Here is a 21,688-nt window from a genome sequence, read left to right on the forward strand (position 1 = left end):
CCTGCTCTTAACTCTGTAAAACAATAGTGAATCATCTTTCCGAAAAAAACAACAACATTCCTCGGCCGTCTGTGATCCTCTTAACGCAATGTCTCCTTTCTGTCTGCCTCAGGAGGAAACTCCTCTATTCTTGGCTGCCAGGGAAGGAAGCTACGAGACTGCCAAGGTCTTACTGGACCACTTTGCTAACAGAGAAATCACTGACCACATGGACCGGCTACCCAGAGACATTGCACAGGAGAGAATGCATCACGACATCGTGCGGCTGATGGACGACTACAACCTGGTACGGAGTCCTCACATGCATGGAGGGTCACTCTGCACCACCTTGTCGCCCCCTCTCTGCTCGCCCAACGGCTACCTGGTCGGCATGAAGCAGCACCAGCCTCACGGCCAGGGCAAAAAGGCCCGCAAGCCCAGCGCCAAGGGCATCGGCTGCAAGGACGGCAAAGACATGAAGGTGAAGAAGAAGAATTCGCAGGACGGGAAGCCCGGGAACCTCCTGGACAGCTCCGGTGTGCTGTCACCCGTTGACTCGTTGGAGTCTCCACACGGCTACGTCTCCGATGTGGCCTCGCCGCCCATGATGACCTCACCTTTCCAGCAGTCGCCGTCTGTGTCCCTGAACCACCTGCAGGGTATGTCCGATCCACACCTGTCCGTCAACCACATGGTGATGCCAAACAAGCAGGAGCTGGCTCGGATGCAGTTTGACCCGCTGCCTCCGCGTCTCACCCATCTGCCCGTGTCTGGCTCCGGTGGCCAGGGCGCCATAAACGGCCAGTGTGATTGGCTGTCCAGGATGCACGGCACCATGAGCCAGCCAGGCCAGTTCAACCCCATGAGAGGAGCCCCCGGCGGTCAGGGAGGCCTGCACCCGGGAGGGCAGCACGGGATGATGACGTCCCTCCACAATGGCCACCCCGCCGGCCTATCTCAGATGATGACCTACCAGGGGATCCAGAGCGCCAGGCTGGGTCCGCAGCCCCACATCATGCAGCAGCAGGCTCAACAGATGCAGCAGATGCAGAACCTGCAGCAGCTCCAACAACAGCAGCAGCAGCAGCAGCAACAGAGCATCCAGCTGCAGCACCAGAACTCGAACACAGCCAACAGCCAGAGCTTCATCAGCGGGGAGCTCAGTTCCCCGGAGCTCCAGCAGGGCACCGGCAACTCCAGCATGCCCATCCACACCATCCTGCCGCAGGAGACCCAGATTATGCCCTCCTCCATCAACCAGTCAATGCCCAGCACCCAGTTCCTCACCCCACCCTCCCAGCACAGCTATTCAGGCCCCATGGACAACACCCCAAACCATCAGGTCCAGGTGCCTGACCACCCCTTTCTGACCCCCTCCCCCGGCTCCCCCGATCAGTGGTCGAGTTCATCCCCTCATTCCAACATGTCTGACTGGTCAGAGGGCATTTCAAGTCCCCCGACAAGCATGCAAGCTCAGATTGCACATCTACCTGAACAGTTCAAATAAAAAGCTTGTATGTCTACGCCCAGACGAGCTGCTGTATATTTTTTTATAAAAAAAAGGCACTCTTTGTGGAAAAAAAGAAAAGAAAAAGGGCAAAGCTGTAAACGCGATTTAATTGGACATTTTTATATGCTTTTATACTAACAACCACACCTGCATTTCATCCATTCTTTTTATTTATTAATGCCTTATTTATATGCATTGCCTGCTTACAGAAATTTCTGGGATCCACGGTGTTGGGTCAAACAGAGGACAGAGGAAGTCCTTTTAGAGAGACTCTTTTCTTTTAGCATTTCTTTTTCTGCAGTGAAGCCGCAGCGTACACACTGGGTATTTATTTCCTTAAGGACTTTTAGTCTTTGCCTTTTTTTTTCATATGATTTCTCAATCTTTGTTTATATTTTGTTATGGTTTTTTTTGTATCATCTTGTTTATAAAAACTTGTGATTATGGGGCATTTTATACAGCACATTTTAAGTTTCAGTGTGCTATATTCTCGTCGGTCGATGATAAACAAGTTGTGAATGTTAACAGAACACGTGTCCTATATTTCATGCACAGGCCCTGTTTGTTTTCACAGTTTCCCCTTTTTTAAATATCATGCGATTCTTAGTTACACTCTACAGTTGTGTACATTTCTTGAATCAACGGAAGGACATTACGTCGTGCCTCTAGATTTGACTGCATTCATATGTAGAGATGTGGTGGAGATGTGATATGTTGTACAGAAAACAGCCATCTTGGCAGTTAAGACAGGCTTGAGTATCTGTTGGTGTTTGAGAACTGGCCCGTTGGCCACAGCGGATGTTGTTGTCCAGAGGGAAAAGGAAACTTCATTTCCCCTCTCCCTCCTATTAGTTTGAGCCTATGGCTGTGTTCTTCTTTTTGTACATATGTTATGAATTTCCCTTGTAAGCAGGATTTTGTTTAAGAAATCTGATGTCTTAAGCATGTAATTTTGATAGGTCCCGCACCAGTCAACAGCCTCTAAAATGTCAAACAGAACAGAATATATATTTTATATTTTACTGTCCCTTATGCATAAATAAATTTGAACTATATACAAATAAATACGATATATTATTAGGAGACATTTTTCTCATAAAAAGCAGAAAAAACCCATAAATATTGAGGTTTTATAAATTGATATTTATTCACTGTCCTGTAACACATACAAATCAACTGAGGCAACCATTTGTGCATATTATTAAATGTTTTTGTTACACTTTGGTTAAATGGAAAAAATGTTGGCTAAGTTCTCAGTTGTGTCCGCATTAATACTTTGTGAGACACTTCCTGTAGTTTGCAAAATGTTATGATTTAAGAAAAACATTAGGTTGTAGTGAGTTGTAATGTCTGCAATATGTTTCCTTCCTCTTATACAGTTATAATTTGCAAGAAATGTATTTCCCGTTTTAATTTTCTTTTCTGTAAATATGTTTCTTGGTATAATAAATGGCACTTGTGTGTCTTGAACTTATGAGAACTGTTTTTTCTTTCTTCAAATTACTTTTCAAGATCTCTAAAGATCTTCTACACACACTGTGAAACAAGAGGTTAGCTGAATAATTATAGATCTAGTACAATAGCCACAGTATAAACATGAGCTTCTACACTGTAGCACTTTATTTAATCTTTTTGAAGTTTGCTGAAGGGGCCAAATATTTCCCTTAGTGTGTCTCCCTCTAGTGCTGGTTATAATTATCACATTTGACTGACTTAGATAAAAGGTCCAGCTGGGCTGTTTCTGCAGCTTGTGTTTATCATGGAAAAAGGAAAAATCAAAACTAGACAAAGCAATCTTTGCATGACTTATTGCTGAAGCTGGATTAATTTCCTGGGTCCCAAATAATCCCCAGTTTCTAACTGTTTCTGTGCTTTGTACTTTTCTGAGATAGAATACTATCTGACTCCACATTTACTGATTAAACACATAAACTATGCAACATGTAAGCTCAAAACTGACATGATGACGGTGTGTTAATCATATTATGAAAAAGGGGCCGTCTCTTGGCCTCAAAAGCAGGTAAAAAAGTATCCACAACAAAGCCCTTCTTTTTTCTTGCAGAAGAGCCAAATCTCTGGTTCCATTGTCTCAGTTGCTCAGACCAAACAACACATTTGAAGAGGTCATTTTAAGTTTTAGGGAAATTGTGACAGGATTTGTTAGACCATTTCTTTATCGATAATTTGGAAATTTACTTGTCATATTAATTGATAATGGTCCTTATTGTGGTAGTTGATATTGTTCTTTAGTGGTGAATATTACCAAACAAATGTTCAATTACATCAGCATAAACCAGTTGACACCTGGAACTTGTGGGGCCCCTGGAGGTCTGGGCTTCCTGGAGGTCTGGGCCCCTGGAGGTCTGGGCTTCCTGGAGGTCTGGGGTGCTGTGGCAGTTGCAGGCTTTTCTAGAATGGTAATCCATCCTCACTGATCACAGGTTAAGGGAACACCTTAGAATCAGAATCAGCTTTATTGGCTCATGTTTATACTGTGGCTAGCGTACAAGGAATTTGACTCCGGTTTTTCGTTGCTCTCTACGTGCATACACAGAATATACAATAAACAGGAACGATGTAAGCATAAACATTTAACGACTATGTACAATATAAATATATATTCAAAAAGTATATATGTATATATATATATATATAGTTACTGTATATATGAATGCTGTTGTTAGCATTGTTGTTAAAAGTTGGCGTGAGTTCACCAGGGTGATTTATATCAATGGAATAGCCTGTAACTCCGAAAGGAACTACTGCTCCCATGATGCACCGCTAGTGGCACCGTTGAAGTTCAAAGTTCAAACCTTACAGTAAAAATAGGGTACTTGCTGGCTGGCGGCTTGTGTGTTGCGCTGGGCATAATAAACACCTTGGCGGTCACTGAACACTCTAATTGGTTGCCACCGCAGCGAAACCCGGTAGAGGAGACTGAAGATGGCCCTCAGCTAACCTGCGCCTTGTGTTGCTCTGTTGTCGGTTGGATTTACAAAAACGACGGCTAGCTGGGTGCTAACGCTAGCACGCTAGCTCTGCCAGGAGCACATAGCAACTGCTGCTAGCTAACGTCACTGGACTGGTACTCTTTACTCCCAAAGGCTGCCGCTATGTTCGTCCAGGAGGAGAAGATATTCGCCGGGAAAGTGTTGAAAATACACATCTGCACCATGGACGGCACGGAGTGGTTAGAGGAGGTCACTGAAGACACCACTGTTGAGAAACTGAAGGAGAAGTGCTTGAAACATGTAGGTTTTTGGGGTTGTTTGTGTCTTCCCTAGTTTGCTTTTTTTTGTCCTGTCACTCCTCTGCCTGGGGTGGTTGCAGTGTGCCCTACCCTCTGTGTACACTGTCAGTGTCAGTGTCACTGGCTTTGTATTTATAGTAACTGGGTAGACCTTGCTATTTATAATTTAGCAGGTTGGCTGCCCATCTCAAACTAGCTAGCTATGCTAACAGCTATACCCCTTGTCTGTTCCCAGTGGCTCGCCTGAGTGGCATGTTGCTTTACAGGCTGTCTATTATTACACTCATCTCTTCTCACTTCTCCTTCTACGGCCTATAGCATAACTTCCAGTGGTAGTCTGCTGTTTGTTTCTCGTGACAACATGGGGAACGTACATGTTTACATTGTTTTCAATTGTGTAACATCAACACACAGCCACAGACATCATGATGCAAGTTGAAATTTGTTGTCAGATTCAGTTCTGAAACAACTAATTGATTAATTGCCTTTTTTAAATTAATAGTTTAGTCTATAAACATCTGAAAATTATTAGAACAATTCTCAATTTTTTAGAGTCCCAGTTTAGGTTTTCAAATGATTTGTTTTGTCTGACTAAAGGATATTTAATTTACAATGATATGATGAGTGGAGAAATGCAGAAAACACAGTGTAGAATCATTATCGCTTGATATTTGACTTAAGCGATTAATCGATAATCAGAATAATTGCGGATTAATATTATGCCAACTGATTTATCAGCTTGTTGTTGTTTCAACTATATCTGATTAATAGGAACTGACAAGGATTTGGATTATCGGTTAATCATTTAAAGTAATTATTAAGCTAATTCCAGACCATAACATACTTCTTTAATGGGAGAATTTGCTGCTTGTCAGCTTTGTGTATTGTAAATTAAATACTTGCATGTTTTGCACTGTTGGTAAAAAAAACAACAACAACAATTTCAAGATGTCACCTTTTTCTACCATTTTCTAGATTTTATGAATATTTGACAAAGAAATATATCTGGCAGATGATGCAGTAATGTAGAGAGTCAACAGTGTAATCCCTTCTGTTTATTCGCTTTGTATTGTGCTTGGTTTACAGTATGTACACGGGAGTCTAGAAGACCCCAAAACACTTACCCACCATAAACTCATACACGCTGCTACAGAACGAGTCCTCACAGACACCAAAACTGTCGCTGATGAGAATCTCAAAGATAAAGGTATGTTTCAGGCCTATTTGACGAGATTTGGGAAGCACACAACCCTCCCCTGTTTCCCACCACCTGACCGTGTTTCATATGTCTCGTAGAAGTTTTGCTGCTCATAAAGAAAAGACCGCCGCCGACCCCTCCAAAGATGGCAGACGTTAGTTCAGATGAAAAGGTGAGCTGAATCGGCTTTCATTTGTAAATTCTGCACCAGAGATGTGGTGTCTTTATTTTACCTGCTGTTAATTATGTCTCTTTGTTGTTTCTCCTGGTTGTCACAGAAGAAACAAGACAACAAGGCTCCAGACAAAGATGCAATTCTAAAAGCCACCGGCAACCTGTCCACACGCCACACTGACCGCACTGTGACCCAGCACAACATCCGAGATGTAAGCTTCTTGGTGGAATGGATCTTAGTTTAGACCGTTGCAAAGAAGTTATTGATTTTTGTTGCGCTTGTGTTGTTCCAGTTTCAGACGGAGCTCAGAAAGATCCTGGTTTCTCTCATTGAAGTCGCCCAGAAGCTTCTAGCCTTGAACCCTGATGCTGTGGAACTTTTCAAAAAGGCCAATGGTAGAACTTACAATCCATTAAATCTATTTACACGTCAGGAAAATGAGGATGGGGAGAAGACTTTTTCTTTCTGTTAAACAGGGCGAAAATTCTCCAATACATCTATCCATTAATGCCCTAGACCTCTTATGATCTGCTTAATGGGCCAACCTCGGCACACATTGTTATTGAGAGTGTATTACAATACGTATTACATACGTTTTATTTAAAAACTCTGACAAAAGGAGGTATTAAATGTTCTGTCTTCGTGTGCTCTTTTAGTTTTTGCGATCAAACTCAATATAGCGACCCGCATTTAAAGTCTTTCTTTTGCTTATCGGCCATATTTCGATATGTTTTGTTGCTGGAAATCCTTGCTGTTGATTGTTGGAGACATTTCACACACGCATTGCTCAACCCTTAGTGACACTTCTCTGGTGTCTTTGTGTTGCAGCGATGTTGGATGAGGATGAAGAGGACCGGGTGGATGAAACAGCCCTTCAGCAGCTCACTGAGATGGGTTTCCCTGAGAGCAGAGCCATCAAAGCTCTCAGATTGAACCAGTAAGTCTTTGTTAGATAACAAGTCACTCACAACTGATGACGGGCCAAACTATTTGGAATATGTTGACGGTGTTTCTCTAGAAAAGAAACCCTTTCTTTCCCCTCATCTTGTCCTCTCTTTCTGCAGCATGTCCGTCACACAGGCGATGGAGTGGCTTATCGAGCACGTAGACGACCCCACTGTAGACGCACCCATACCTGGCCAGGACTCGTCCGGGGCAGCAGGGGCCACGGCTGCCGCCACACCGGGCCCCTCGGCGCCAGCCTCCGGTCCGAACCTTCTCCGCAGCCTCTCCAGCCAGTCGAGCACAGAAGCGAGCATCCGGCAGGACGAGCTCACAGAGATCTTCAAGAGGATCCGCAGGAAACGGGAGTTCAGACCGGACTCAAGAGTGGGTGGCCTTAGCCTTCTTTGACTCTTACTTACTGTTGTATAACTCACCCCTGAGCTTTCCATCGCTCTGTATTTTGTTGGAAGATGCTACTTGACTGCACCATCTAACATACAATAGTATACATAGACAGAAAGTAGTAGGACTGGACTTGAGGAATAAAGCCTATTAGATACCGAGAATATTGAAATGTGAACTCATGGACAGAAAGTGTTAGTGGCTTTAGTCATAGGATTTGTAGATCACGCTGATTGTGTTCATAATCTTCTCGTTTCCCTAATTTTAGAGCTTAATGTACCTCCGTATTCCACAGGAACAGTGCTCCGCAGTATCTCCAAAAATAGAAACGTGATTAAAGTACCAGCTTCTTCTTCTTCTTTTTCCACTGAGCACACATTGTGTATTTCCCCATGACGCCTGCCACACTCAGTAGAACTGTGACTGTGTATGTAGACTTTATGGGACTGAACGTTTCTTTAAACTAGACATTCAGCCTTCTTCCTTGTCTCTGCAGGCTGTCATTGCGTTGATGGAGATGGGGTTCGATGAGAAGGAAGTGGTCGATGCTCTGAGGGTGAATAACAACCAACAGGATGCTGCGGTACGTTCACACATCCATAACAGGGTTTGCATGCAGATTTGAGAAATGGCTCTTTTTTTTTTTTAAAGGAATATTTATAATTATATTCTTTTTATGTTGTTTATTTTTCTCTCCGTCCTGCAGTGTGAGTGGCTGCTGGGAGACAGGAAACCTTCCCCAGAAGATCTGGACAAAGGCATCGACACCAACAGCCCGCTGTTCCAAGCCATTCTGGAGAATCCAGTGGTCCAGTTGGGTCTAACCAATCCCAAGACCCTGCTAGGTAGAGTCAAGTCACATTTAGTGGACAAGCATATCAAAAACTATCCCGAACATCTTTGCCTATTTTGTTGTGTGGTAGTGTTTTAAAACTCCAGCACAGCTGAACCAGACCGAGCTGAGGAAGGCTGAGTCGGCCAAAAAAAGAAAGTAATTTAGTAAATGCAATGAGCTTTACAGAATGAGGACGCTTTCTGCAGTACAGTTCATTTAGTCTGGACCGAGAAAAAATCATTCTACATTGTTGCATTTTAATTCTGGTCTGGCTCCTGTTCACATTAGCTTTTTACAAACAGAGGAGTAAACACAGAGAAGTAACTGATCGTGAGCGTTATGAGTCCAGACTGTAGCTGAACCTTTCATATCATAGTGACGAGCTGATAGACACAGGACAAAAAAATGAAGGTTGGAAGATTGCTTTCTTGATTGTAGTTCAGCTTTTTAACTCATGTTAACACTTTATTATCACAAAATATTGTGGTGGGTCGACTTTGCCTTCATGCCACAAACGGCCCCCCTTTTCAAGTGGTCTCGGTCCGGTTTTGGCCTAAAGACTTTTGAATAGCAGCTGGTTTTGTTCAGTGTGTTTGTGACCGGTGTCTATTGTGTTTGTACGCAGCGTTTGAAGACATGCTGGAGAATCCTCTGAACAGCACCCAGTGGATGAACGACCCCGAGACAGGCCCGGTCATGCTCCAAATATCCAGAATCTTCCAGACCCTCAATCGAACATAGAGCTTCCTGGTGACCCCCTGTGTGACAGGCAGCTTGTGTGTGTGTGTGTGCGCGTGTGTGTGTGTATGTGTGTGTGTGTGTGTGGATGCGTGTGTATCTGAGTGTGGCAGAGACACAAGTATTGTTTTTGCCTTGTAAAGACAATGCTGGAGGAGTATGAATTAAGATGTTACACATATAACTATTTATAACAGTACAGTAAAAACACTTATACAAAACAAATGTTGACATAAACATTATTACAGTAATAATAATTAAAAAAAGAGATTTAGTATGTTGTTTTTACATTTTAACGAGGACAGTTTATAGTCGTGACAGACATGATTTATTTTATATAATTTCTCCATGTGCAGAAATGACATCAGACATCAATTTAATGTTTACACTTCAAAGAGAGCTGTTTTTGTATGTTTTGCAATATTTAAATATCAATTACAGTTTTGTCTGTCTCTTTAAATTGTTACATTTCATCTGTGGTGAACGTGTGGAAAACTTCTGTCAGCTTCGCATTCTGTTTCTTCTCCCCCTTTGTCTTTATTATTTTTTATTTTTAAATCAAAGTAACGGCTTGTAATTGAGAGGCCGAAGGTCAAAGTCGAGCGTTTGTTCAGCTCGTTGAAAACGGGTTTTCGGACACGTGAACTCTCTCTCCACTCGCGCCCACAAGGTCACCGTCAGCTGGCCGCCTCTCACTTCAAAGCCAATATTTGTCCTTGAGCTTCTTCAAGAGTATTTATTTGACTTTCTTGCCTTTTTTTTTTTTTTTTTTTTTTAAGACGAAAGCTGTACACTAAACTGTTTGTGTCTTAGTCATGTTTTTACAAGAAAAACGATATATTAGGCCTGTGTGTTTATTGTCAATGTGCTCTTGAATGTCATATTTTAATGTCGCGCTCATCTAGCACTTGTTCACCTCTACGAATATCACTCACTGCAGCACATCCGAAGTTAAGAGAAGGGTTCACGTCTCAAATGGCTGTAGCGGGACGGTAAATGAAGCTGAGCCGAATCAGAAGGGGTTTGCCTTTTTTAACCTTTTGAATTTGAAAGATGAAGATGCGCGCTCGCTTCTTGCTGCGAAGGTGCGAGCATCTTCATGCACACAAGGAAAAAACAGAATTTGAGACACAACCAGTGTCTTTTGGTTTACTTCTTCTTTTTTGTCTTTTGAGAGCAGTGAACATTTATGCTGTCAAACCAAACCAAAATGTCACTATATAATCTGCCTTGTCATTCGTTTTTACCCATTGAAAACCCCCCCCCTGTATTTCTGTGCAATAGCGAGGACTTCAGCCGACCTGTAAGGAAATCTGTTTGTTTTGCGTGTTACAGATGTGTGAACTGCAATGGGTAGCGTGTTCTACAATATTAGCCTTTGCATCGAGTACTTCAAATCTCCAGCTACAAGAAGGCGGGTTCAGCTGCACCTGGTTGGACCGACGGTTAGAAACAATGTGGAGGGTGGTGTGTGTTTGGCCAAGCTTTTTGAGTGTTTTTATTCAATATTTAAAATGTGGTATTGACGTGACTTTCTGCTCAGGGAGGCTGAGATTGTTTTTCTAAAGCTGTCGTCGGGGCAAAACCTCTGCTCACCCTCTTCTAGTTTGGCATTTGAAAATGGCTTTAACTAATCTGTCTAGAACTTCATGAATAAGAGCACTACAGGACATGGTTTCGTAATTGCAATATTTGAAAAATATTTAAATGTTTTTAGAGAGGTGTCTGTTTGAACTATGTATTATTACATTATTTATATCGAAGCCAAACTAGTAACTTGTTCTTATTTATAAACATTTTTAGCAAACCTCGGAGCTAATCTACAAAATGTGAAAAAAAAAAAAGGATTAAATGATTCAAATGTTGTTTTTACAAACCATTGTAAAATGTGCTTCTGGACTTTTAGGGTCTCGGTGTGTTTGAAAGTAGTGCAACACGCTAGAATGAAAGGATTTGTTCACTCGTCTCCGGAAGCCTCTCTGCACACGTTCTGCACTGCGGTGGACCTCCATCACGGCCACAGTGACCACAGCTGTCTCACCACCTCCATGCTTTGCATCAGTATGCATATATACGGCTCTCCCGTAGTATCTCCAAACAAACATTTGGGAGAATGTCCGTTTTACAGAAGAAGAAATACCGGAAATGCAGACACCTTTGTGAACGGAGAAGAACACGATGAACTGTATTGCTGAGGGACACAGGGATGGTTTGTGTCACAGGGTTTGGTTTTCACTCAGCTTTCATACAGGACTGTCCCCGATTAACAACCTATGCAATATACTCTCACCGTCTGTTCATTCAGACAGCCTCACGGCTACTGGCATTTAAATCACTATTGCATTAAAGGTATTTTTTGTGGCTGTATTTTTTGGATTGTTTTTTTTTTTTTTTTTCTTTAAGCGAATGGCAAGAAAACTCAGCCATGTTTAGAAGTGAGCGGATGATCGACTGGACTGATCACTTGGCACCTGTTCGGTAAATAGTTGACTTGTCCCTCTCTGAATGTCAGGCGGATGGAGAATGTGTTGTGCCGGGTGTACTAATGAGTGAGGAGGATGTTTTGGAACCCACGAAGGCTTACAGAAGACATTTTGACATGTCACAGTCAGAGAAGCACAGTTGTAAATTGTGTCACTGGGATGCAGGTTTGCATTTTTATATAGTTTCATCAGCCTTCAGGAGAGTCATGCTCAGTAAATATGAAAGTCCATACAACCGCCTGAAAAGATCAAGTGCTGTCAGGTGATGACTCGATTTAGTTTTATTTCAACCATGTCTTGAAGATTGTTCACTCTAATGCGGTTTGTACTTCCAAAATATAACTTTCTAAGCATGGTGTCCTCTTATCAGGTTGAGGTTAAATTGTCTTGGAGTTGCGGCTCATGTTGCAAAAGATAATTTGGTCTCTGTCGACTATTTTCTTACAGAGCCAATATAATAAATCACAAACTTACATTATATACAGCATTCGACACCCTCTGTCCTTATAGACCCTCGACTCTGATGAAGAAAACCACCAAAATCCCCTTGAATGGAGAAAGAATGGGAGAAACCTCAGCAACAGAGGAGGGGATCCTTCTTCCAGGATGGACAGACAGGAAATAGTAAATGTCATAAATAAATGTACAGAAAAATGAGTTTGAATGTGGACTGCGGCGGTCTGAAGGCTGGTGGGGGGTTTCATTTGTGTGTAGCTGATGTGGAGGGTGCTGTGAGTTTAAAGCAGCGAGTTCCTCGCCAGATCTGTGTGTTCCTGCTGAAGGTGGTGAGGAGCTTTTGTGCTCTCATCCAGGCCACTTTCTTGCTGGTTGAGCCTGAGCGCCACGGACGACTTCTGCTTCTCCTCCAGTGTTGCCATCTGCTGGGTTTAAAGCTTCCTTGAGCTTGACACTTTCTTCTCACAAAAGGTTGAACTGATCAACTCTCTGCTGCAACTCTGAGATTGTTGTCTTGTTCTGTTTTAGGGCATCTTGTCTTGCTCTCTGACTGCTGTTCTTTGAGCCCATCTACCATGCACCGGAGCTTAGTGATGGTATAAGTCTCTTCTGAGGATTGCTAGAGGATCGACTGCAGCCTGCTTTTCTAAAATCATCTGATCAAAGCACTTCTTCTCATATTTAAGGGAATACCCTAAGAATTCGTCAGCGATCCGACTCTTTTCCAAAGCCAGAGTCTTTTCAGAGATCTCTTGGATCTGGATCTTTTTTTACAAGCTCTCGAGGACCAAGCCTGCTGCTTCTCGATGGCCTCCTCGAGTCTGCTGCAAGCTCCTCGGTCGCCCTGAAGCTGCCTATAATCAAGCTTCCTCTCATTTAGAGCAGCTTCAAGTTCACTTTGCAGCCTTTTGCTCTCAGAAGCGAGTTGTTGGTTCTCATGAGTCAGATGGTCCAGTTCTTCTGCTTCCTTCAGCTGCTGGGAGACAGCGGCCTCATAGTCCCTCCAGAGTGATCCGTTTTTTAGTTTATTCCTCTTTGAGGTCTGAGGCTCACTGGTCCACTTTCTCCTGCAGTGAGGAGACAATGTTGTCCTTGGCTTCAATGAAGGTTCTGGAGATTGATGCGCTGGGAACGGATTTAATCCTCTTTTTCCAGACTTTTCTCCTGCTGATCAATGAGGCGGTCCTTTAGTTCCTTCATTTCAGCACAATTCCCCACATCATGCTCTTTTTTGTCCTGACAAGAGGACGCCTCAAGATCCCTCTGGAGATCACTCAATCAACTTCCTGTCCTCTTGGAGCTCTGCGGTCACCTCGGTGATTGTGCCTTTCAGCTTTGCTTCGCTGCTGCTCTTTCTTTGACTTCTTGAGATCAGCCACTTGTCCCTTCAAGTGCTTGCAACAGGAAGGCTGTTTTTTCCCAGCTTGCTCCTTCCACAGGGCCTTTGCAAAAGCCTCTCTTTCTGTTCGCTCTTGCTTCAGGGCTGCTTTGTGTTGAGCTGTAGCTCTTCAAGAGCAGCTGTGGCTCCTCTGTCCTCTATGACCAGCTGATTTCTCAGATCTCTCCGATTCATCTGTATGTGAAACATAAAACAATTATTAGTTTGTTGTCTTTGGGCCTTTTGATTAAGATAACAGAAGTGTACTGTGTTCACTCTTGAACAATGTGTGTACATACATACAGTATGGTGAGCATGAACAAAGCTGATTTACTCCTTAGACGTTAAGTGAAAAGAAACTTTTTAGATTAATCTCGAGTGTGCTCTTGTGAAGACGAAGAAGGATACATATGAATGAAATGCCAGCAATTTCAAACAGAAGTATGAGCTGCATTGTTTGAAATTATTACTATTTTAATGTGTGTGTAAAAGTGTGCCAATGGTCTTACTTCTTACGTCACTGAAGGGAAGTGACAGTTAATGCAATCATTTCAATAACACACCATCACTCATTTCATTTGTATTTAATATGCAAACAATTATTTTTTGACAGCATACAAATTAGTGTTGGCACTGCTTTACAAAACCACTGAAATGCTTCAAATTGTAATACCACATTCCACCACTAGATGGCGTCATTCGTCAATGTCACAACGACAACACAGGACTACAACAACACAAACGTGGACATATTATATTGTGATATATTCATACTGAAATAAAGACATAATAAAGGAAGGAACTACTGAGTAATGCTAGTGGGTTTTAGTCAACTTGTCAAACAAATACCTTAGCCAGAGTCTAGTGGTTAGATTTAGAATATAACATAAACTGAGCTAAGTCATTGCTTTGAAAGAATCTAGCTTCAAAACAACGAATGAAATATAATTAGGAGAGTGAGTTGGCCTACTGTTAGTTTATTATTGACACTTGGTTATTACCAGTGCTCTGGAAGGTAATCACGCATGCGCATTTGCTGCTTTTACGAACGCCTGGGCTGGTAATTACATTTCTATGGGCAGAGCGCGAACACATCCACCGGTTCTCGCTGCAAAGCCAGAGCCAATTATATGTGTGTTTTTGTTATTCTGTTAACTAAAATGAGGCGTCTAATACAGAGATAGTTTTTTGAATCGGAACAGCCTCTCTGTACGTCGTGTTTCTTCCCGGGAGAGCCCTCTCCCTTTTCTCTAAACCTGGCGGCTGTTTGAGCTGAAAGCCTGCCGCGGAGAGGTAGTCACACACAGGCCGCGAATCGGGTCCTGTTTCTGGGAGGAGACCACCCAGACTCCTCGCCTCCCTTCTAGCTTTTATTAGCCGGCTACGATGCGCCGCTGCTGCTGGTGTATTGTCTACACAGCAGGCCACTGTGAAGCGAGGCGGATCCTTGGATAAGTGTTTAAACTGAAGGGTGCCTTGGAAGATACCACACCTTTCAAGGTAATGTCTTCCCAGCTAGCTAACGTCATGCTGCTCCTGTATTAACGTCACAGGAGACACTCGCGAGCTAACGGCTAGCTTCTTTACATTTGCATGTATGGCCCGTTTAGCTAACCTGACTTTAACCAAATGTGTACTTTGTCACCTAACGGTTCTTCCCCTCGTTAATGAGATCACTGTAACACAAGTATACTAATGTTATAGATGCAGCTAATGTAGTTAATTAGCAGTCACCTATTAGCTTATTTCATCAAGCCAGCATTGGGCCGTTAAAGGTGGGGAGGTGACATCACGTGGAGTTAGCACGCTACAGGTAATAATAATAATAATAATAATAATAATAATAACATATAACATTCACTTTACTGAGGATAACTGAGATTGGCTGGAGATGTAAAGGAGCTTTAGTAGGATGTATTCGTGAGCAGGTGGATGCACTTGTTTTTCCTCAGAATCACCATCATAATTAATGTTGTTGGACATATTAGTAGTGTTTTTGTAACGTTAAGCGTGTTTCAGTGGCCACTAATGTGGTTTTAGTGCGAAGAGAATCTACAGTTGAAAGTGAAAGTGCTCTGAGTTTCATTTAGCTTCAGCACTGATTATAAAACACACAAGTCTGCTAGACTTACTGCAGACGCTGTATAATGGTAATAATACTGTGTGGCAGCAGAGTACAAAGTTGGGTGCTTTAAAGGAGAACTCACTGAAAACAAAACAAAAATATGACCCAAATTAAGCAAGATAGTTATCAGAGACAAAGCACAAGTCAGTGAGTCAGTAAATAGAATCTTGTGTTGTTGTGAGTTTTGTTTTGTTGCAGGATGTGAGGCTGTAGTTTTGAGGCTTTATCAACTATCTGTTAAGTTGCTCAGGTTCTTACTGGCCCAAAATGTGCTGTCTCAGCAAGTGTTTTTGGTTCAAGCAACCAATGTGATAATTTATTGGGTGAAGGAAAAAGATACAGACTTCTACCTTTTTTATTTTGCAGTTGTGGTCTAGTACATACAGTACACGTGTGCTTGCCACAGTGTATAGTAAATAACAATCAGAGAGTTTCATTGTTCATGTTCAGCACTGTTTTCAGTCACTGTAGGCCGAGGTTCATTTAACTGCAAAGACATGGTCTGCTCTCTGTCATCAAGCATTCGACATAATGAATGTGATTGCGCCAGAGAGGAGGATGCTACTTTGGTGGTTATGTCTCAGCTACCAGATATAAGCCTAATTGACTGCTATAGGGAGGATTAACAGCGGCACCCACAACAGCACTTTCCTTTATAATCAGCAAACACCAGATGAGGATTTTATGTATTTGACTCATTGAAGAATCACTCTAATAGAGCATCTAACACTAACCAGTGAGATTGTAATTCAGTATATTGTGGATGGCTGATATCCTGTTATTTGTCTGTTACTCAGCCGTATGTTCAGTATAATTGTGACGGTAACATCATATTTGTCTTTGTTTTTAAGGATGGATGTTGATTTGTGTGCCGGTGGGGGCAGTACCAGGAGAAAGGTGGACTTGTCTGGGGTTGCAGAAGGCGCAATGGACGTCATACCGCTGGAGATGTACGACTCGGCCAGAGCAAAAATAGCTGCCAACCTGCGCTGGCTGTTTGCCAAAGCCTATGGCATTGGTAAGTAATTAAATTGGCTTTCACGCTACACAAATGCTAACTAAGTTTTCTTTTTTACATTTACATTTGGCTACACTGTATGACTTAATATCTATATATCTGCCATTACAGATTTAACAACAAGAGATTGCGCTATCCGCACAATGTCTTCCTCGTGTTCTCATAGTTATTTCAGACGTTATTGTTGAAACAATGTGTTCACTCTTATCCACGTACTGCCATCAGCAGATTGTTTTAAAGCGTCAGTGGGGAAACATTGACAGGAAGAGAAAGATAAATATTTCTGTGTGCGTGCACTTGAGCCAACAGTAATACCCTCCATGACACTCGGCAACTGAAGCCCCCCCCCCCACACTGACTCACCAGATCCTTTCATTCTTGTCGGTTGGCCAGTGAGATTGAACCCAAATCAGGCTGAGTGACAGGCACTGAGGATCAGGCTATATTTGTTAGTCATGGACACTCAGAGCATGGAAAATACTGATCTGCACTGCCGGTCACTCACACGATGGCATCAGCATTAGTAACTGAGCATTTAGGACAGATTTGCTTGCAACGGTCAAGAGCTGAATACATTTTCAGGACACGGATGAGTTGTTTGGATTTTAAGACAACCTTAAGAACCTTAAGATCAACCTCAAAAGAACGCAGCACTATCGCAGCTTATCTTCTGTTGAGTAGTTGATATCATAAGTCCAATTTATTTTACTGGGAGTAGCTGGTCAAATGCATTAAGGTTAAAATCCATTCAAATCAAAACTTTATTACATACTCGGGGCCCAGATACAAGACAATAAATGACATGGAATGAATTACATGCACAAGCACAATCAGAAATCATGGATTCATAAGAATATAAATCTGTGTCCTACAAAGAGTCAACAATACTGATGTTGGTGTATGTTATTTGAAATGCGTGAAAGTCTAAATTTTAAAGTCTAATGTGGTGCTGTTGGCTTACGCCCTTCATATCTCCAGCCATTAAAGTGTTGGCCTGTTTTCAGATTAGATACACTATGAATTATTATAGGCTGTACAGTCCATTGTTTCTTTGTGCATACCTATATATTAACCATGAGAAAGTAAATCTGTGGTACATCCTGACTGTTTGTCAGGTGTTTAAGCTTCTGTCTGCAAAGGTTGCTGCAGTAACATCACAGACTGGAGCTATTGTTTGACTGCAAGGCTGCTGTTTACCTTTAGGTTTGTTTCACTGTGTCTCCTCCTCATCATAGACGTTAAGCTAACGTGTAAGCCTCAGCTAACTCAGGCACAAGGCCCATTATTTGCTGCTTTGCATGTCTGTTGCATCAGCGTAGTCTCTGGTCATTATTTCCGAGGCTCATACAAGCTGTGTTTTGTATTCCACTGTCTCTTGTATATCTGTGGTCATTGCCCAGATTTCCTAAAGCCGCTGAAGCATTCATATTAAACTGTCAGTCAGATTGGAGTTTTAATGGTAATCCAGGTTATGGGTGGAATGCTACGGTTTCTTTTGCCCAATTAGTTTTCTTCTTTTAGCCTAGCAGTTTGCTCTAAGGTAATTTATAGACTCATATTTTCTCAGACTTCATAACAATGCTTGTAGGCAATGGCTTGCCCGGTTCTTGGTCTGTCATCATTGGCCCTGGCAAGCAAAAGTAAGCATATTAGCGATGCATCGCAAATAAGCCTGGGCGGAGATGCTGTTCAGTCAGAACAGAAAGCATACGTTGGCTCCAAAGCTTTGGCAGCCCAGAGGGAGGCAACTCTCAGGTGCAGCCGCAATTATCTTCCTCCCCTGGGAACTGAATACACTAGGCCCATTTGTTTTCCACCCTATGGTGCGACAGACAGACAGACAGACACAGAGAGACAGCACATGTCTTTACCCTGCTCTCCCCTGCTTGTGCTGATCACGGTCGGCTGACTTTACTGTAGTACATCCTGGGTGTTGCTGCCAAACCCCATCCTCAATGCTCCACCCAATCCCAGTGAGTAATGTTTCAGCCTGGCTCCTGGTGGCAGGAGGGTTTTTTTTTGGGGGGGGGTAGCTGCCCCACGACATCAGTATCTGAGGAATGAAGTCAAACGTGAAGTCTCGCCCCAGCCAGACCCCTTTGTTTTCATACACAATCATTGCCACTGTTTAGATGTGTTTACTCAGACGTGGCTCTCCAGTAACGACCCACACTGCTGCTGAGTGTGTTCATAATAGATTTATGCTGTTGTATAATGACATCCTTATTTGCACCATGTGTACGGTGGCAGACGGTCATGTGATCTGAGCATTAGCGGCTGCTGACATAAAGGCTGCATGCCCAATTGTTTTAAAAATCGCCATTTCTGTTTCTACTTTTTTCATGCAATCTCTTTCTTACATCACAACAAATGTTCATAGTTGCATTGATAAAGGGATTTGATCAAACCAAAGGCTCAGAGTTACTGTTCCAAACAGAAAGGATCAGGACATCCCTACTCTAAGCTGAATCAGCAGGTGACAAGTCTCTGATGCACCGTGCGACGATCACAGGCAGAAACAAAAACAATGTCTGTCTGAAGAGCAACATTTCTGTTTTTGGGAAAGACTGAATGTGTTAGAAATTAGGAAACCTTCCTGTGGTGTTCAACGTGGTCTTATCCAACACTAGTTCTGAGTAAAACATTGTCGGTCCCCTTTTAGTTGATTGGTCGACTAATCAGTCATTTTGGTGGTAGGCAACTAAGATTTCTTTGTTTTAGCCGTGTTAATGCTTTTGTCATGCTGGATGACTTATTTTTATGAGCATATCTCTGGTTAACAAGCTCGATCATGTTTTATAGTGTAATATTCTTTGCCTACATATTTTATACATCCTCACTTGTGCCGTTCAACATCTGTGCTTTATGTATTATCATCTACAAAACCAGCTGGAAGGAGCTGCCGGCCTGCCTTCCTGTTTTCCTGAGCGGGAGATTCGCTGACGAGTGGCTCCCTTTATCTCCCCATTCAGAGCCGGCACTAAGAACACATCACACACACACACACGGCTTACGCTGGAGTTAAATCGCAGAAAAACAGATTTAACAGAACAGGGTTCTTTCTATCACCGCACCGTTTTTTTGCATAATTTCCGACCTATTTTAAGCCTCAGTGTGGTTTACGATGCAATATAACTTTGGTTTGTGCGTGCCTCCGTCCCTCGCCCTTATATGGTTGGGATTTCTGGTTTTTGAGAGTGACTTCACATCCAAAGCAACAGACTCTGTAGTGTAGCTCATTGTTTTTTGTTAAGTTAGTGCTGGCACAGCCCACCGTGTCACCTAAGAGGCCTGCTTAGCAAGGATCCGTTTCCCAATGTTCTCCTGAAGTAAAAGGCTGTGACTTAAAAACCCAAATGGTCCTGTTTGCTCCAGGTAAACTGAAGCCAGCAAAGAACAAATATTACGTAGGAAGTTGTTTCATTCCTGTAGCCTGTTGACACGGTAGACGTTTGCTGTGTGTAGGCCGAGGCAGAGATGTTCTCCAAACACCTTTTTTATATTCCTGCATCAGTATCTTATTATATTGTTAAATGCCTCATGGTTCACCTGACCGTCTCCATTGCAGACCACATTCCAGAGGACTTAAGGGACCCGTTCTACACGGACCAGTACGAGCAGGAGCACATCAAGCCGCCCGTCATCCGCCTGTTGTTGTCCTGCGAGCTCTACTGCCGCGTCTGTGCGCTCATCCTCAAGACGGAGCAGGCGGCGTCTCTGCAGTCACACCTCTCGGTCATCCAGTCTCTGTCCAGGAAGGGCATCTACGTTGTGGAAAGTGACGACACACCGGTCACAGATGAGGACCTGGCCTGTGTGCCCATCAAAATGGTGAGTGGACTGACTCGAGGTTGAGTCAAGGAAATAAGGCCAGAAGCTATGACAACGTTGCACAACAGCTGAGCTCTTCCTGCCTCTGATGTGTTATTTTTCCTCAGTGAAATCAGTGCGTTTATCTCGATCCAGCCGTGCAATCAGTCTCCACCACAGACGTTTGAGCCACGAGGAAGCTTCTCTCCACCGTGCAGAGTAACTGAAACATTGTGCAGAGGCATGACATTTCATGTTATTTGCGATTGTATAAGTAGTGAGTTGTTTTGCTTGACTTAGTGGAGCTTTCTGAAAAAGATTTGGCCGCTTTCTTATCATTTCTTTATTCAAATGAAGAGGTGGAATTTGACTGTTACTCTTGCTAGTTGTGTGAGGACTATCATGCAAAACAGGGCCGTGATGAGGGCTGTGGTGTTTCATTTTCCCACAACTGTTCTCTCTCCTGTCCACATATTCATATTTGAAGATCTGGAACAAATGTATCTCAATAATTTTTGCTTTGTTTCAGCTATAGTTTCTTCAGAATGAATTCCTGATCTAATGATTTAGTTGACTAAATAATTGGGGAAAAGACAACACTTACTACCTACCTCACTTATATTGTCATACAATGCGAAGAACTTTCAGTAAAATTAGGACATTAATTTTACCTCCATGTTAGTGAGCATCCTCTCTACTGGAGCGTTCACAAATGGAACAAGCTGATACTTATCTCTAGTTCATGGAAGAAATAATGTACACATCTTAATAACACAATGGTGCCTGTGCCCTCTGAGAACAGGCAGTTTAATCATCAGTGTTAGGAGGGTTACTACTCTTACGCTAATACTTCTTAGAATGGATTTCATTGTTGGTGATATTTTTCTCACCTGTGTTTTCGTCAATCTGTTCACAGCATTTACTGAATGCTGGCCCTTGAAAATCATCCCCATTAGAATGTCCAGTTTGCCTTGCTTCCCTGCCTGGTGGGTGTAATGCTTATAATATTTTAATGTTAAGTTAAATGTCCTCTGTGTGTAACCTACTAGGTCATCACCTGAGTCAACAGCACCCCGTCACAGCGTAGTGACTGAAGTACAGAGCAGCCCCTCTGTAGCAATGAGATCCAACGTCTCACACTTTACACGGGATTAACGGCAACCAGCTCGCTTGCTCTCAGCCATCTTTCTACCCCTTTTTGTTACCATGGAAACCAGCGATGGAGTTGCTGAGGCTGGTGGAGGGGGGGCATCATCTGACAAAATAATCCACGCAGGCTCGTGTGTAAGCAGCCAGCAGACACAAAAAGCCCTGTGAGGGGATGGAAAAGCCTGTGCAGGACACCGCTTATCTCTGATAGACTGTTGGAACACCACCAGCCCCGCC

At 42.9% G+C, this 21,688-nt stretch overlaps 3 protein-coding genes across 6 annotated transcripts in view; all 3 read left to right on the forward strand.

Annotated features, from left to right (window-relative positions):
* Positions 1-2,963, forward strand: part of notch1b (notch receptor 1b) — a 40,460-nt gene extending 37,497 nt beyond the window's left edge. For both annotated transcript variants that reach the window (XM_031849013.1, XM_031849014.1), the window contains exon 34: positions 113-2,963. In XM_031849013.1, coding sequence (XP_031704873.1) covers positions 113-1,486 — 1,374 coding nt within the window. In that variant the 3' untranslated portion in view covers positions 1,487-2,963. The remainder of the gene's footprint in view (positions 1-112) is intronic.
* A 1,344-nt stretch (positions 2,964-4,307) lies between these two features.
* On the forward strand, positions 4,308-13,247 carry ubac1 (UBA domain containing 1). Its single transcript, XM_031849739.1, has 10 exons — positions 4,308-4,740; positions 5,826-5,946; positions 6,036-6,109; positions 6,216-6,323; positions 6,405-6,507; positions 6,941-7,049; positions 7,177-7,441; positions 7,956-8,042; positions 8,166-8,304; positions 8,920-13,247. The coding sequence occupies exons 1-10, from the start codon at positions 4,603-4,605 to the stop codon at positions 9,033-9,035; spliced, it is 1,260 nt and encodes a 419-aa protein (XP_031705599.1). The 5' UTR covers positions 4,308-4,602; the 3' UTR covers positions 9,036-13,247.
* A 1,153-nt stretch (positions 13,248-14,400) lies between these two features.
* The window catches only part of camsap1b (calmodulin regulated spectrin-associated protein 1b), a 21,055-nt gene continuing 13,767 nt past the window's right edge, over positions 14,401-21,688 (forward strand). For all 3 annotated transcript variants that reach the window (XM_031849325.1, XM_031849327.1, XM_031849326.1), the window contains exons 1-3: positions 14,401-14,849; positions 16,326-16,492; positions 20,061-20,323. In XM_031849325.1, the coding sequence (XP_031705185.1) occupies positions 16,327-16,492; positions 20,061-20,323 (429 nt within the window). In that variant the 5' untranslated portion in view covers positions 14,401-14,849; position 16,326. The remainder of the gene's footprint in view (positions 14,850-16,325; positions 16,493-20,060; positions 20,324-21,688) is intronic.

Source organism: Anarrhichthys ocellatus, unplaced genomic scaffold (assembly GCF_004355925.1).
Source record: "Anarrhichthys ocellatus isolate YVR2014 unplaced genomic scaffold, GSC_Weel_1.0 scaffold9, whole genome shotgun sequence".
Taxonomy (NCBI): Eukaryota; Metazoa; Chordata; class Actinopteri; order Perciformes; family Anarhichadidae; genus Anarrhichthys; species Anarrhichthys ocellatus.